Source organism: Oncorhynchus kisutch, linkage group LG3 (assembly GCF_002021735.2).
Source record: "Oncorhynchus kisutch isolate 150728-3 linkage group LG3, Okis_V2, whole genome shotgun sequence".
Taxonomy (NCBI): domain Eukaryota; kingdom Metazoa; phylum Chordata; class Actinopteri; order Salmoniformes; family Salmonidae; genus Oncorhynchus; species Oncorhynchus kisutch.
In genome coordinates, this window is record NC_034176.2 from 12,870,077 (window position 1) to 12,886,476 (window position 16,400).

General features: G+C 46.0%; 1 protein-coding gene across 4 annotated transcripts in view; it reads right to left on the reverse strand.

Annotated features, from left to right (window-relative positions):
- Positions 1–16,400, reverse strand: part of rhobtb4 (Rho related BTB domain containing 4) — a 61,354-nt gene that overhangs the window by 6,922 nt on the left and 38,032 nt on the right. For all 4 annotated transcript variants that reach the window (XM_020467804.2, XM_020467811.2, XM_020467803.2 and 1 more), the window contains 7 exons: positions 14,326–14,527; positions 14,114–14,217; positions 11,787–11,972; positions 10,752–11,544; positions 10,180–10,399; positions 6,585–6,703; positions 194–433 (listed from right to left, as the gene is read on the reverse strand). In XM_020467804.2, coding sequence (XP_020323393.1) covers positions 194–433; positions 6,585–6,703; positions 10,180–10,399; positions 10,752–11,544; positions 11,787–11,972; positions 14,114–14,217; positions 14,326–14,517 — 1,854 coding nt within the window. In that variant the 5' untranslated portion in view covers positions 14,518–14,527. The remainder of the gene's footprint in view (positions 1–193; positions 434–6,584; positions 6,704–10,179; positions 10,400–10,751; positions 11,545–11,786; positions 11,973–14,113; positions 14,218–14,325; positions 14,528–16,400) is intronic.

A 16,400-nucleotide genomic window follows, 5' to 3' on the forward strand; every position in this document is an offset into this window, starting at 1 on the left:
CAGTCCTGTATATGATAAATAGGCCTAAGCTTTAGGGTGGTCTCATCGTTCAGGGATGTCCGTTACTATTTCACTGGAGGGAACATTCTATACAACCACGTACAGTATTACATGTATTGCAGTAACAGTGTCTTCACTACAACTGTCACTGAGAATATACAGTGAGTACTTGTAGATGAATTTGGAGACTCACCTGAGCCAACTCCAGGTAAGCAAGCACCTGTCCATCAATGTCTACTCCCTTCACCAAACACTGTAGCAGCTCATCCACAACATGTTGTTCTGTGAGGGCAACGAGGCGTGGCAGACATAGCCGGTTGGATAGGACGATGAGCTCCATAGGCTCCCAGTCAGGACAGGCCGTCACCAGCCCACAGTATAGGAACTCCAACACCGCACGCATACAGGCACTACTGGTGTCAGGGATGGACACCTGGAGAGAGAGACACACACACACAGAGACAGAGACAGAGACAGAGACAGAGACAGAGACAGAGACAGAGACAGAGAGAGAGAGAGAGAGAGAGAGAGAGAGAGAGAAAGAAACAGAGACGTAGAGAGAGAGAGAGAGACGTAAGAGAGAGAAATTTACATTTAGTATGTCTTCCAGTAGTAATTTGTCTGTAACTCAAGTTTTTGATTGGAGCCCAACTGTGGTAAATTCAATTTATTGGACATGATTTGAAAAGGCACAACTGTCTATATAAAGGTCCCACAGTTGACAGTGCATGTCAGAGCAAAAACCAAGCCATGAGGTCGAAGGAATTGTCTGTTGAGCTCCGAGACAGGATTGTGTCAAGGCACAGATCTGGGGAAGGGTACCAAACCATTTCTGCAGCATTGAAGGTCCCCAAGAACACAGTGGCCTCCATCATTCTTAAATAGAAGAAGTTTGGAACCACCAAGACTCTTCCTAGAGCTGGCCGCCCGGCCAAACTGAGCAATCAGGGGAGAAGGTCCCTGGTCAGGGAGGTGACCAAGAACCCGATGGTCACTCTCAAGATTGAACTCTTTGGCATGGATGCCAAGCTTCACGTCTGGAGGAATCCTGGCACCATCCCTACGGTAAAGCACGGTGGTGGCAGCATCATGCTGTGGGATGTTTTTCAGCGGCAGGGACTGCGAGACTAGTCAGGCTCGAGGGAAAGATGAACGGAGCAAAGTACAGAGAGATCCTTGATGAAAACCTGCTCCCGAGCACTGAGGACCTCAGACTGGGGCTAAGGTTCACCTTCCAACAGGACAACAACCTTAAGCACACAGCCAAGATAACGCAGGAGTGGCTTTGGGACAAGTCTCTCAGAGTCAAGTCTCTGAATGTCTTTGAGTGGCCCAGCCAAAGCCAGGACTTCAACCTGATCAAACATCTCTGGAGAGACCTGCAGTGATGCTCCCCACCCAACCAGCTTGAGAGGATCTGCTGAGAAGAATGGGAGAAACTCTCCAAATCCAGGTGTGCCAAGCTTGTAGCGTCATACCCAAGAAGACTTGAGTCTGTAATCGCTGCCAAAGGTGCTTCAACAAAGTAGTGAGTAAAGGGTCTGAATACTTATGTAAATGTAATCTTTCAGTTGTTTATTATTTATAAAAAAAAAAAAATGCTTAGTCATTATGGGGTATGGTGTGTAGATCAATGAGGATAAAACCTTGGAGATGAAGGGTTGTTCGTCTCCAGTTGAGGAGTACTTTTTGAGCCTGCGAAAGATGAAAGTCCCGCCTTACCAGGGGGTCACTGACGCTATCTTGTTTCCCCACTGGGCCTGCCCCTACAGATGGCATAGACGGCCTAGATGTCTTTGTGGGATAGAGCTGGAAGCAGAGCTGTGAAAGGGACCGAGGAAAAGACACCTCTGATTTGATCATGAGAAAAGAGCATTTACGTATGCACACCCAAAATGGAGCAGGATCAACATGAAAGAACAGCTAATGTGTCTGCAAATAAGGACAATAAAACTACAGCTACAGAAATTAAGTTAATGTCCACTCACTGTCTGTGGCTCACTGTGTCCCACTCCAATAACATGGTCTGTCGTTGGAGCAGCACACAGGCTGACCAGAGCTACTCATACAGGCAGAGTGGGCCGGCTGGAGGTGCCCTAGACATCAGTAAGTTTGCCGATGACACCAGTGGTAGGCCTGATCACCGACAACGATGAGACAGCCTATAGGGAGGAGGTCAGAGACCTGACCGTGTGGTGCCAGGACCACAACCTCTCCCTCAACGTGATCAAGACAAAGGTGTTGATTGTGGAATCCAGGAAAAAGAGGACCGAGCACACCCCCATTCTCATCGACGGGGCTAAAGTGGAGCAGGTTGGGGGATTCAAGATCCTTGGCATCCACATCACCAACAAACTAACATGGTCCAAGCACACAAAGACAGTCATGAAGAGGGCACAACAAAACCTATTCCCCCTCAGGAGACTGAAAAGTATTGGCATGGATCCTCAGATTCTCGAAAGGTTTTAAAGCTGCACCATCGAGAGCATCCTGACTGGTTGCATCACTGCCTGGTATGGCAACTGGCCTCTGACCGCAAGGCACTACAGAGGGTAGTTTGTACGGCCCAGTACATCACCGGGGCCAAACTTCCAGCCATCCAGGACCTCTATACAAGGTTGTGTCAGAGGAAGGCCCTAAATATTGTCAGACTCCAGCCCCCCTAGTCATAGACTGTTCTCTTTTCTACCGCACGGCAAGCGGTACCGGAGCGCCAAGTTAAGGTCCAAGAGGCTTCTAAACAGCTTCTACCCCCAAACCATCTAATCAAATGGCTACCCAGACTATTTGCATTGCCCCCCCTCCCTTCTACACTGCTGCTACTCTCTGTTTATTATCTATGCATAGTCACTTTAATAACTCTATCTACATATACATATTACCTCAATTGCCTCGACACCGGTGCCCCCGCACATTGACTCTGTACCGGTACCCCCCTGTATATTGCCTCCACATTGACTCTGTACCGGTACCCCCTACATATAGCCTCGCTATTGTTATTTTACAGCTGCTCTTGAATTATTTCTTACTTTTTATAGGTATTTTCTTAAAACCACATTGTTGGTTAAGTTTGTAAGCAAGTATTTCACCTGACAAAGAAATTTCGATTTGATATGTTGCCAGTCGGCCAAAAGTGTGTTTCTCTCCTGAGAGGAGAGCAAACAAAGGTACACTTGTTCCCACAGCCACAAGTGACGGCCAAAGGTTTACGGGGACAATTTGGGGAGTGATAGAAAGAACTTCTGGGACTGTCAGACCATGGTAACTCCCTTTTCATCTTCTCCCCCTGCCCTCCCACAAACGCATGCAGCATATACAACATTTTAAAAACTACACCACCCTGGCCACTAGGTGTCACTAAAGTATAACTATGGTTGGCTTCAGATAAGTACAAACCAAGGCACATTTACATGTTCCTCCTTTAGCAGACACCCGTACCCAGAGCAACTTACAGGAGAAATTAGGGTTAACTGCCATGATCAAGGGCATATAGACAGATTTTTCACCTAGTCAGCTCTGGGATTCGAACCAGCGAGCGTTCGATTACTGGCCCAATGCTCTTAACCAACGCTCTTAACTGCTAGGCTCTCTGCTGCCCTACGTAGTGATTCAATTAAATGGTATTCTATGTTTTCAACCTTTCAGCCCAATTGGATGTTCAAATGGTTGGATTAAAAAGGGACGAGACATTTTAAAGTCTCAGAGCAGTCTCAACACCACTATTGAGTATTACCTTGTGGTTTAAGCTACAGTAGGAGGTGGGAAGAGCCATGGGACCCACAGGGGTCCTTCCTCAGTCCCAGGGGTGCCCCTCACCTGCCTGTCTCTGTGCCAATTAGGTGAATGTCAGCCTGGCAATGACCCTTCATTATGGCAGAAAAGGTTGAGGTAGAGACACAGGTGGCCGCTCCAGTTCAAAGCTCCTAAACACACACAAGTCCTTATTCCTCATCAGAATGGCATTCAAACCAAACTATCCAATCAGTGAGGGGTTTATTGAGTTCAACGTGATCTTTTATAGGTGGAAATGTGGGGGGGGGGGGGGGGGGGGGGGGGGGACTGACAAGGACACAGCAGGCTGGCTGGCTGCTGACACAGCAGATCGTAACAGTAGGACCAGAATAGAAGCGTTATCACAGCACCTCGTGAATACAAACAGTGACAGGCTAAAGATATGAATGAGAGCAATGAGAGAGGAGTGTGGTGAGAAGAGTCAGAGTGAAATGTGTAAAAGTAACTGTCCTGTGAAAATGTCACTTTTAAAAGCTCAATCTGTTAACCTGTACACAAATAATGTTGTTGACTCATCCTATACTCGTACTTGTGGCCAAAGTATAAATTAGGAAAAAAAACACCTCAAAAGCCTCATAGTGCCGAGCGATTAGTGCTTTTTGAGGTCGGTTCGGTTTCAGTTTGTATTTAATCATGAAATACATTATGAAATCATTACATGCAAATTATTTTAGAGCTTTTTAATGGAAATTCCAAAGTAAAAAATAGTGAACATTCAATTGCCAAAACATAGAAAATATTCCATTCTCTGTCAGGTCTACATTGGATAGACATCAATTGAAAAACAGGAAATTACAATGAAGTAATAAACGTTTTTAATTGATGACTTTATTATTTTTCATTCCTTAAAAAGTATTCATCTCATCTCTGCTCAGGCAGTAGCAGCCAGACAATGTTCTCTCTGCTCCCCATACTGTACAGTCTTTAGGCTCAATATTTGCTTCATAAAAAACGACAACTTTAATTTCTCTCTAGAGAAACTGCACGTTGGGTTCAGAAAAAAAACGAACCGACGTGGGTCAATAAGTTGTTTAATATCCGGGAAAATAAAAACGAAATGTCGGTTAATCGCTCAGCACTAAAAGCCCCACCACAAATTTGTATCTCAAACAGACTGTTTCAAAAATGCTTGCTTTTTCCTCATAGATGATGTCATGTTTTTGGCCGAGACATCTAATTGGCTGAGCAGTCCAATCAGCTGTTTACTTGTCATGAATATTTTAATTGACCGGTATATGCCCACACCATTCAAACACAGAAAAGCTGCTTTTAAACATATGTAATAAACAATTAATGGAATAAAAACGATTGCACTAATATTGTAATTAACTATAGGTCATATTTCATAGAAATCTGGAAACACTGGACAGCTATTTTAAAGACAGATCACACTGTGTTAGCTGATGGCAGACAGACAGACAGTCTCAGTCCAACACATTCTGAAACAGAGGCCAGACAAGTCACAGTACACCGATTGGTCCGACACTCCCAAGGTCACATGCCTCTCCACGCCACTCTGATGCCTAGCCATGCCCACAACCATAGCCACATCTGTGTTACTCCAAGGGAGGCTTTGTCTATGCACCTCAAGGCCAGCCCGCTAAGCAGGGGAAGTGTTTGCTGCTGAGATTTTAAACACCACGATCATTGCTGCATCACTATGGAAATCTCTCACACAAAGACAAATGCTGGTTGGCCTCACATTGTCCAGAGCCTCAGCCTTTGTTAGATGTACTATGCCAACCAAACGCCATAAAGAGTGTCACAATGGGGACAAAGCCACACGGGTTACCATGGATACGACAACCTCTTAGCCTCCCAGTCTCCACCTTAGAGCACGCAGCACACCATGACCCTGTCCACTCCTCCCTCTCTGTGGACTTTGGCTGTAAGAGTATCCAGAGGGCCTTGTCCAGCGTCCTGTTTCCTGGGGCTGCCTGCTTCCTGGCAGGGCCGTAACTCAAAGCCTGTGGGGCCTGGACTGTAACCGTACCTGGGGGATCCAGTTCTCCAGAAGGGCCCAGGCAGCGGACACCCACAGCATCGAGAGAAAAGAGCTCCCTCCCTGGGTAGGTTGGCAACAACGCCCTGGAAGAGTCTAGTCTTTCTAGAACCCGAGCCATCAGAGAGAAGCCGGGGGTAACTGGACACGCCGCAGGCTCAGTGCCTGCATAGTTTCTCATGAGTGGCTCTCTAACATGAATGCATGTCATCTTACACCGTTGTCTTGGGGTCAAATGTCAAAGGAAAAAGATCTCCAAAAGCGGTCCCTTTAAGATACATATTGTCCTCTAGTCTACCACCTCTTGCAGTCTCAGCCTCCCTAGTCAGCCTCTTCTCCAGCCATCCGATGAGGCTGTGACGAGTGTGTTGATAACAGACAGGAATGTGGGCAGTATGTCTGGTTAGCTGTGATGTGATATTTTAATATTCTCACGCTGCCTCTTCTCCAACAAGTATGTGTAAAGAGGAAATGACACGGGCCCTCAACCCAGAAAGTGCTGAGGTGAGCCGACTTCCTGCCGTATCTGCTCAGAATCGGAACCGTCTGACCTGCTCGCTTTGGACCATGTTTCTGGCTGTGTGCAACGCCAGTACTGTACATATTGTTGCATGGCAGTTGGCTGTGAGCCACCAGGGGAGGCTTATAGTATAGTGTGCTTTCAACACAACCACGGGTGAAACACAGCTTCACAGTGCTGGCCAGCCTCATGCACCCCACACCCCACCTCTACAAACACACTTAAATACAACCCATCCTTACCAAATCTCTTTCACACTCTCACACTCACCTCCTTGATGTAGCTCTCCATGAAGGATCCGCGGAACATAGCGGCCATCCAGTCACAGCTGGAGATGAGCAGAGGCTTGTGTGCCGGCAGGTAGCCATCGTCCAGGCAGAACACCACATCTAAAACCGGAGAGGGAAAAGAGCACTCATCTCGGAGTGAACCACAGAGTCGAGGCTACAGAGGGGAAGACAGACGGACGGGGACACACAGGGATATACGCAGACAGATGCACACAGAAACAGAGACAGACAGAGATAAATGGAAAGGTAGACAGAGCTTTATTTGACACAGGGTGCAAGGGAGGGAGATGGAAGGACATAGTACAAAACAGAGTTGAGATACTAAGATTGAAACCTATATAGACTTTTGAAGCTGTCCAGATAGGATGCAAGCTACCTAACTACACTGTCTGTAAGGGCTCGGACTGTGGCTCTATTCTGTTTGGATACCCAAGGAATCAGTGTTGGGGAGTAGTGAACTACATTTAATTCCATTTGGCTGTAGCTTGGTAGTAGTTGAACTAAATTCAAATCTTGTTAGTGTTTTCAGTAGTTGAATTACTTTTTTTGTAGTTTTGTAGCTAACTACTGGAACTACATACTAGTCTTTTTGGGAAAAAAACAATATGGGTAAAGTAGGTAAGAATTTCCTTTTCCTTCATCAGACCTGCCTAATTCTCACTTGAAACATTGTTTTTGTGTTTAATACGAAAAATGACATTCTGTTAACATCTGACTACAGAGCGATTAAGGCAGCCATCAGCACCTCTCTGATTCAGAGGGTTAAATGTGGAAGACACATTTCAGTTGAATACATTCAGTTGGACAACTGACTAGGTTTCCTTTAAAAAATTTTTTTTATTACATATGATAATTTTTCAGGAATTAGTTTGGACGTAGTGAACTACTTTTTCAAATTAACTTCAGTTAAGTAAATTATATTTTTCTTAAAAGATAGCTTTAGTGTAGCTTAAGTTCTTCCAGTGTGAAGTAATTGGTAGCTTGATAAATTATATTTTCAGACTAGCTTCCCCAACTTTGTCATTCTAAAGAAATAAACTATCTAAGAAGAAACTAAACCAATCACAAGGGCACACCTATAGGCCTCGCTAATCTTTATGGGGCATAGAACCCACTAGAACGAGTAGCCTAAATCAGATCTATTCAGGAGGTATATTTAAGCAATAAGGCATGAGGAGGTGTGGTATATGGCCAATACACCATGGCTAAGGGCCGTTCTTACGCACAACGCAACGCGGGGTGCCTGGATACAGTCCTTAGTCTTGGTATACTGTCCATATACCACAAACCCAGAGGTGCCTTTTTGGTATTATAAACTGGTTACCAACGTAATTAGAGCAGTACAAATAAAATGTTTTGACATACCTGTGGTAAATACCACAGCCAATCAGCATTCAGGGCTCGAACCAAGCAGTTTATAATTAAAAAAACAAATTCCCACAGAAACAGACATCGTGACAACAATATAAAGATTGTGGTAGCCACCTGAAGGTCAAAGAGGCTACATGTAGTAGAGGTCGACCGATTAAATCGGAATGGGCGATTAATTAGGGCCGATTTCAAGTTTTCATAACAATCGAAAATCTGTATTTTTTTTTTTACACTTTTGTTTAATCTTTATTTAACTAGGAAAGTCAATTAAGAACACATTCTTACTTTCAATGATGGCCTAGGAATGGTGGGTTAACTGCCTTGTTCAGGGGCAGAACGACATTTTTACTTTGTCAGCTCGGGGGATTCAATCTTGCAACCTTACAGTTAACTAGTCCAACGCTCTAACCATCAGCCTCTCATTGCATTCCACGAGGAGCCTGCCTGTTAACCTGAATGCAGTAAGCCAAGGTAAGTTTAATGCTAGCTAGCAACTTATCTTATAAAAAACAATCAATCAATCATAATCACTAGTTAACCACATATGGTTGATGATATTACTAGTTTATCTAGCGTGTCCAGCGTTGCATATAATCGATGCTGTGCGTATTCGTGAATAAGGACTGTCATTGCTCCAATGTGTACCTAATCATAAACATCAATGCCTTTCTTAAAATCAATACACAGAAGTATATATTATTAAACCTGCATATTTTGCTAAAAGAAATCCAGGTTAGCAGGCAATATTAACCAGGTGAAATTGTGTCACTTCTCTTGCGTTCATCGCACGCAGAATCAGGGTATATGCAACAGTTTGGGCCGCAAATAATTTGCCAGAATTTTTCGTAATTATGACATAACATTGAAGGTTGTGCAATGTAACAGGAATATTTAGACTTACGATGCCACCCGTTAGATAAAATACGGAACGGTTCCTGAAAGAATAAAAGTCTTGTTTTCGAGATGATAGTTTCCGGATTCGGCTATATTAATGACCTAAGGCTCGTATTTCTGTGTGTTAACATGTTATAACTAAGTCTATGATTTGATAGAGCAGTCTGAGCGATGGTAGGCACCAGCAGGCTCGTAAGCATTCATTCAAACAGCACTTTCGTGCGTTTGCCAGCAGCTGTTTATGACTTCAAGCCTATCAACTCCCGAGATTAGGCTTGTGTAACCGATGTGAAATGGCTAGCTAGTTAGCGGGGTGCGCGCTAATAGCGTTTCAAACGTCACTCGCTCTGAGACTTGGAGTAGTTGTTCCCCTTGCTCTGCAAGGGCCCCGGATTTTGTGGAACGATGGGTAATGCTGCTTCGGTGGCTGTTGTCGATGTGTTCCTGGTTCGAGCCCAGGTAGGGGAGAGGAGGGACGGAAGCTATACTGTTACACTGGCAATTCTAAAGTGCCTATAAGAACGTCCAATAGTCAAAGGTTAATAAAATACAAATGGTAGAGAGAGAAATAATCCTATAATAACTACAACCTAAAACTTCTTACCTGGGAATATTGAAGACTCATGTTAAAAGGAACCACCTGCTTTCATATGTTCTCATGTTCTGAACAAGGAACTTAAACGTTATCTTTCTTACATGGCACATATTGCACTTTTACTTTCTTCTCCAATACTTTGTTTTTACATTATTTAAAGCCTATTGAACATGTTTCATTATTTATTTGAGGCTAAATGTATTTTATTGATGTATTATATTAAGTTATAATAAGTGTTCATTCAGTATTGTTGTAATTTTTATTATTACAAATAAATAAATAAAAATATAGTCCGATTAATCGGTATTGGCTTTTTTTGGTCCTCCAATAACCGGTATCAGTATCTGCGTCATAATTGGTCGACCTCTAACATGTACTATATAGATAGAATACGACTCTCACCTTGTGGGAAACGCTATAGCCAACATGCACACAGACCTGAAGAACCCAGACAAAAGTGATACACAGAAACGCATAGGAATGGGCATGGCACACATAAGGACAAACGGATAAAAGCTCAGCAACACATGTTTAGAGCAATGACACCAAATGGATTCATTTGGAGGAGGACACCAGGATACACATAAACACACACAGATATTGCATATAGGAAAAACAATATAATGACCATAGATCCAGACGTGTGAATCCACACACACACACACACACACTAGAGAATCTTTAATGACGCAGCAATTGGAGGCAGTGTGTTTACCAGCGAAGGTGCCCTTGCTAAGGCACTCTTTGATGCGGTTGGCTCGACGGACGTGGAAGGCCTTGGTGATCTCCTGATTCATGAAGCTCTCACGATTCAGCACATTGGCCACCATCATCCTCAGGTCAAACACCTCCAGCAGCTCAGCAATGGTGGCCACCTGCATCAGATCCCCACGGCCCTCATCCAAACTGCCTGTGTACAGGTACTGCAGCACCGCCTGAAACCACCACACAGTTGAAATATAATCACCCTCTCGACCTATCGGAATCGAGTATTAGCTGTGGTATAAATCAAGTGAATAAACACCACTTGAGGTGTATGGATTCACTTCAGTCTAATAACCTTTCATTAGAATTCTGCATCTTTGTTTCCCTAAAATGTGTTATGGTTATGCCGACCAGTAGAGGGCACTCTTCAAAGTGCTCTAAGAAGATGATACAATCCTGGAGCAGTATAGGGAATGAAAACCTCACGGTGAGCTGGTTTTGTATTAATACGGGGATTTAAGCAGATGCTATTATCCAAAGCTACTTGCAAGACTTGATGTTGTTACTGCGATCTGATCTTACCTGGAAGGGTTCTTCCTGTATGAGACCGTCCATGGAGACCACGGTCATGAGGCGGGGTCGCCCCGTCTCTGGGTCAGCTACGTGCTCCAGGTACACACTCAGGAAGCCCCTCCCCCAGCCTGAAAGGCCACGGCCGGCCCCCAGGGGCCCCACGGAGCACTGGCTCCTGGCGGGGAGGGCGTTATCACTTTTGGAAGTCCTCAGGGAGCCCTGCTGGAGCATGGGTGGCCGTTTGATTCCCCTGGCTCCACCCTCCCCATCATTATCGATGTCCAAGCTCTTAGTACGCCCTGCCTGCTCTTTGGCACCCCTCCTACTCTGTTCATCCTCCTCACCGCTCTCATCTCCCTCCCAATCCGCCTCGATGGCCAGCAGATCCAGGGTGAAGAGGTCGTAGAACTTGGAGCAGGAGGTGGCCAGGTAGACTTTGTGTGCGAAGACACGCGTGGCGCCGCCTTGGAGTAGGAAGAGGACATCGGCGCATAGCGGCTGGCAGAGGAGGGAGTCGGGGGCTTCTCCGTCGATGGGAGGGGGGTCAGGGATGCCCACCACAGGGCGCGGGGGCCGGGGGGGCAGGAAGGGGGCCTGGAGGAGGGGCCGCTGGACTCTCTTCAGGTGGGATTTCCAGAACTGGAGGTGACGGCGGGAGATGAGAGCGGAACGGATGGCGTTGTCGAACACATCCTTGACCCCAAACTGGGCCACGATGCTGGTCTCGTAGTAGGGAATGCCCAGCTCCTTGGCCACCTCGTGCCCTCTCTCTGGAGGCAGGATGTCTGTGGGCTTGATGGGTCTGAGGACAAGGGGAGAGGGTTAGGGCATTAGCAGAGTGGTAGGTCTCTAATGAAAGGATTGTGCTGACAGAAGCTATGGACAGAGAAAAGGTGAAGCAGGTATGTTTGCGTTTCAGTCAAATGCTGCACATGCAGCCAATGTGATGGGTGTGATGTGATGGGTGTGATGTGATGTGATGTGTGATGGGTGTTCTGCAGTGAATTTCGCCCGTGTCAGCAGCATGGATGATAGCGGTCTCACTTGGCCAGGGGTCTGCGGGCGCGGTTCACAGCCTCCAGGTCGGCGTAGCGCAGGTCCAGCTGGCAGCCCACCAGGATGATAGGGGTGCGGGGGCAGAAGTGCTTGATCTCAGGGTACCACATGGTGCGGACGTGACGCAGGGAGTTGGGGTTGGCCAGGGAGAAACACAGCACTACCACGTCAGACCTGCACCACACACAGAAAAGACAGCAGGTGACAGAGAGGGTAATGTAGGAGGTGAGAGGTCCGTTCCTGTCTGAGGTTCATATGACAAGAGTCTGCTACTAGGCAGTGTACACCTCCGTTCAAAAGTTTGGGGTCACTTAGAAATGTCCTTGTTTTTGAAAGAAAAGCACCTGTGTTCCAATGGCACATTGTTAGCTAGTCCAAGTTTATAATTTTAAAAGGCTAATTGATCACATTAGAAAACCCTTTTGCAATTAAGTTAGCACAGCTAAAAACTGTTGTCTGATTAAAGAAGCAATAAAACTGGACTTCTTAAGACTAGTTGAGTATCTGGAGCATCAGCATTTGTGAGTTCGATTACAGGCTCAAAATGGCCAGAAACAAATAACTTTCTTCTGAAACTCGTCAGTTTATTCTTGTTCTGAGAAATTAAGGCTATTCCATGTGAGAAATTGTCAAGAAACTGAAGATCTGGTACAACGTTGTGTACTACTCCCTTCACAGAACAGCACAAACTGGCCCTAACCAGAATAGAAAGAGGAGTGGGAGGCCCCGGTGCACAACTGAGCAAGGGGACAAGTAAATTAGAGCGTCTAGTTTGAGAAACAGACGCCTCACAAGTCCTCAACTGGCAGCTTCATTAAATAGTACCCGCAAAACACCAGTCTCAATGTCAACAGTGAAGATTGCTTCTACACCTGCATTGCTTGAGGTTTGGGGTTTTAGGCTGGATTTCTGTACAGCACTTTGAGATATCAGCTGATGTAAGAAGGGCTTTATGAATACATTTGATTTGAAGAGGCGACTCCGGGATGCTGGCCTTCTAGGCAGAGTTGCAAAGAAAAAGCCATATCTCAGACTGGCCAATAAAAATAAAAGATTAAGATGGGCAAAAGAACACAGTTATTGTGTACATGCCTTTGCCCTCGTTGTCAAGCCAAACTACAAAGGTCAGCAGGGCTGCTAGCTATCCTCATGTAACCAGAGTGTTTGGTGTTTTTACAGGACATAGAGCGAGGCTGAGATCAAACTCCTGACTGACTGGCTGACTGCTCAGTGTACACACAACCCAGCAGAGATCCCCCTCAACACACACTTTCCTCTGTTATTAAAGAGCATGCAGGGTGCTACGTCACCCCCTTATGCACTGACATAAGGGTTAAAAAAAACTAGCCTATTCAGTCTATGGAACGACAAGGTCAAAGGTCAATAATATGTCAACTTCTTTAGAGCCATCTACAAGTAAATGACACAATAAATGATCAAATAAACTATCAGATAGTGTTGGACACAGAGGACAGTGCGAGTGTGCCTATAAGCAGCTGATTGTTGGATAAGGGTGCATGCATGGTGGCCTGTCTAGTGGGTTTAGGGCCAGAGGTTGAGCAGAACAGCTCTCAGACAGACCGACGGGCAGACACAGAACAGCTGATCTGGCAGTGCCTCTTATCAGCTGACTGCAGGCTGACTGAGCACACACACACACACACCGAGTCATTGACCATTTAAAATGCTAGCAGGGCTTCATGCACACCCACACACACACACACCGAGTCATTGACCATTTAAAATGCTAGCAGGGCTTAATCCACACACACACACACGGAGTCATTGACTATTTAAAATACACACACACACACACTGTCACTAAAAAACAGATCCACAAAGTGACAGGGTGACTTGTTATACAAACCCAGCCCCCACCTAACCTGCTCAGTGACTGTGTGCGTGTACATGTGTGCGTGTGGATTAAGCCCTGCCAGCTGGCTGAGTAAGGATCAGTGTTATGCCAGAAGCTTATTGTCTGAATGGCCTGGGTGAGAGGGAGAGAGAGATGATTCCATCATGTCTGCCTGCTAGAGGGGAGGTATATTGTATCTAGCTATCAGAACACATTAATAATGGTAGCCATATCAGCCACCATGACTGTACATGACAGTGTGTGTATGTGTTTGTGTGTACACGTGTGTCCTTCAGCCTAAAAGCCAGGCGAGCTGAATGCTGGTAAATAAATGGTGCTTTGCCAATGACCTGAGACCAGCTAGGGGGGGGGGGGGGGGGGTCTGGCTGTACAACAAGTACCCTGAGCCCAAAGTACTCACAGCCTCCCAGTGTGTGTGTGTGTATATATATCTCCTCACCTGCCATAAGCGAAGCGTCTGTCTTTGTGATGGTCACCGAAGGTGTCCCATAGTCTTAGGGAGACACTGACCTCATCCACCACATCCCTAGATCTCTCCAACACCTAGAGGCACAAGCACACATCAATGGAAGAAGTGTGTGTGTAGGTGTGTGTATATGTGTAAGTGTAGGTGTAGGTGTGTGTGTGTGTGTGGCGTGCGTCCATGCTCACCTCCTGGCACACACGGTACTGGTCGATGGCCCAGACGGTTGGCACGTGGGTGGCGAGCAGCTGGTACTGTGTGAGGGTAGCATTACAGGCGCGGGCACAGATGAGCCTGGTTTTGCCCACTGCATTGTCCCCTACCACCACACATTTAATAGTTTCCACATTGGGCCTTTCATAGTCTGTGTCTATATCCATGGAGAGGGTCCTGAGAGAGAAAGACAGAGGGAGAGAGAGTGGAGGGGGAGAGAGAGAGAGGGGGGGGGGAGAGAAAGAAAGAGCGAGAGAGAGATTAAGTGAAGAATTCAGTTACAAATGGAACAACACTGACCAGTAATGAGCAGCTCCTGCCAAACTCCTTCAGAGTGAACACATGGTACGGAGGCAGAGAAATAAAGAACCAAGCAGCTATTTATGTCATAACAGAGAGAGAGAGAGAGAGAACGAGGATAACACTTCTAGCCTCCTCTTTCTCTCAGGCAGGGAGGAGGAGTCAAGCATAACCACTAGCGCCTACAGCCAATGCACTGTACATTGTGAAGTTACACAAACACAGCCCCATGATCCACACTCCACAGACAGTCAGCATTTAAAGGAAAACACGGTCTCTTCATGAACTTGACAAGTGTACCGTAGCCATGCCAACCCTGCCGGAGGAGAAAGCCACTTATCAGTGGTCCATGATAAACCAGGACCCAGTCCTAGTGGCAAACTTTCTGACGAGTGAATGAGTTCGCTCCATAGAGAATGATGGAGGACTCTTTGTATTCGTCCCATTATGGCGTCTGTGAGTCCACAGGCAGCACCATTGAAGCCATCTCCATTTTGAAGTAGTCCATTTTCTTCTTCTACTACTTCTATGAGTTGGTTAACAAACTGAAAGGGTGCACACTGCCACCTGGAGTGTGTTGTTTGAACAGGTATAAAGACAAGGTTGCCTATTTATGTCTGGTCACGAGTATATTTCATTGGCTGATTTCTCCTGATGACCTGGATGGAATTATGTGATCCTTCCTTAATCCATAGGAAGCCCCACCCAGTTGACTACATCAAAATGGTGAAAGTCCTACATGCTTAAACAAGCTTATGGTTCGCTCTCATCTGCCGAGGGGCACTCATTAAAAGACCCCCACCCCCTCCTGCCAGCCCTCTTCCTTCCTTCCCTCCCTCTCTTTTTCTCTCTCCCTGGAGAGTCTGCTGAGGCCAAGATTGCCTCCTCTTTGAAAACATAAAGAGGAATAGGAGGCAGTAGCGTTTAGAGAAACAGTGGCATCTGAACAGGGCAGACGACAGAGTTCTGTGTCTCGGCTCGTCCTGAAACAGTAAAAGAGCATGTTTGCACTATGCCAAAAGGAAATGTTGAAGGAAGTGGTGATGTACAGACAGAGGACAGACCACTTTGACCTGGTTCAACAGACAAATGGGTCTGAAAAGCAAGAAGTTTCCCAGAGACTTGTCATGTCTATTATTTAACAGAGAATGCGATGAAAGCGATGATTCATGTGATTGGGTCACACACAGGACAGGACAGTGTCTCCATAGGCTCCCCTATCAGAGTCAGAACACCAACCAACTCCCATCAAGAGCTTGGCTTACTTTAAGCTTCTTCCTTAAAGCTGGAATTCTTAACTGCCACATCTGTTTGGGATATTACAACAACAAAACAAACAGTTTTCCCCCCCTTTGACATGATTGCACGCACAACAGAACATGCACTGCTACGTTTTTTAACACACTGCTCGACGCATCTCACCTCCGTTTTAACACACTGCTCGACGCATCTCACCTCCGTTTTAACACACTGCTCGACGCATCTCACCTCCGTTTTAACACACTGCTCGACGCATCTCACCTCCGTTTTAACACACTGCTCGACGCATCTCACCTCCGTTTTAACACACTGCTCGACGCATCTCACCTCCGTTTTAACACCTGCTCGACACATCTCACCTCCATTTCCTAAACAAAACAATAGCAAAGATGCTGGGGGCAACAGTGGCGCTGTTTTTAGACGTTGGTACACAACACACCATGTCAAATCAAGGCTGTCAATATTCAGCTCTCATGAGGAATGATCTTAT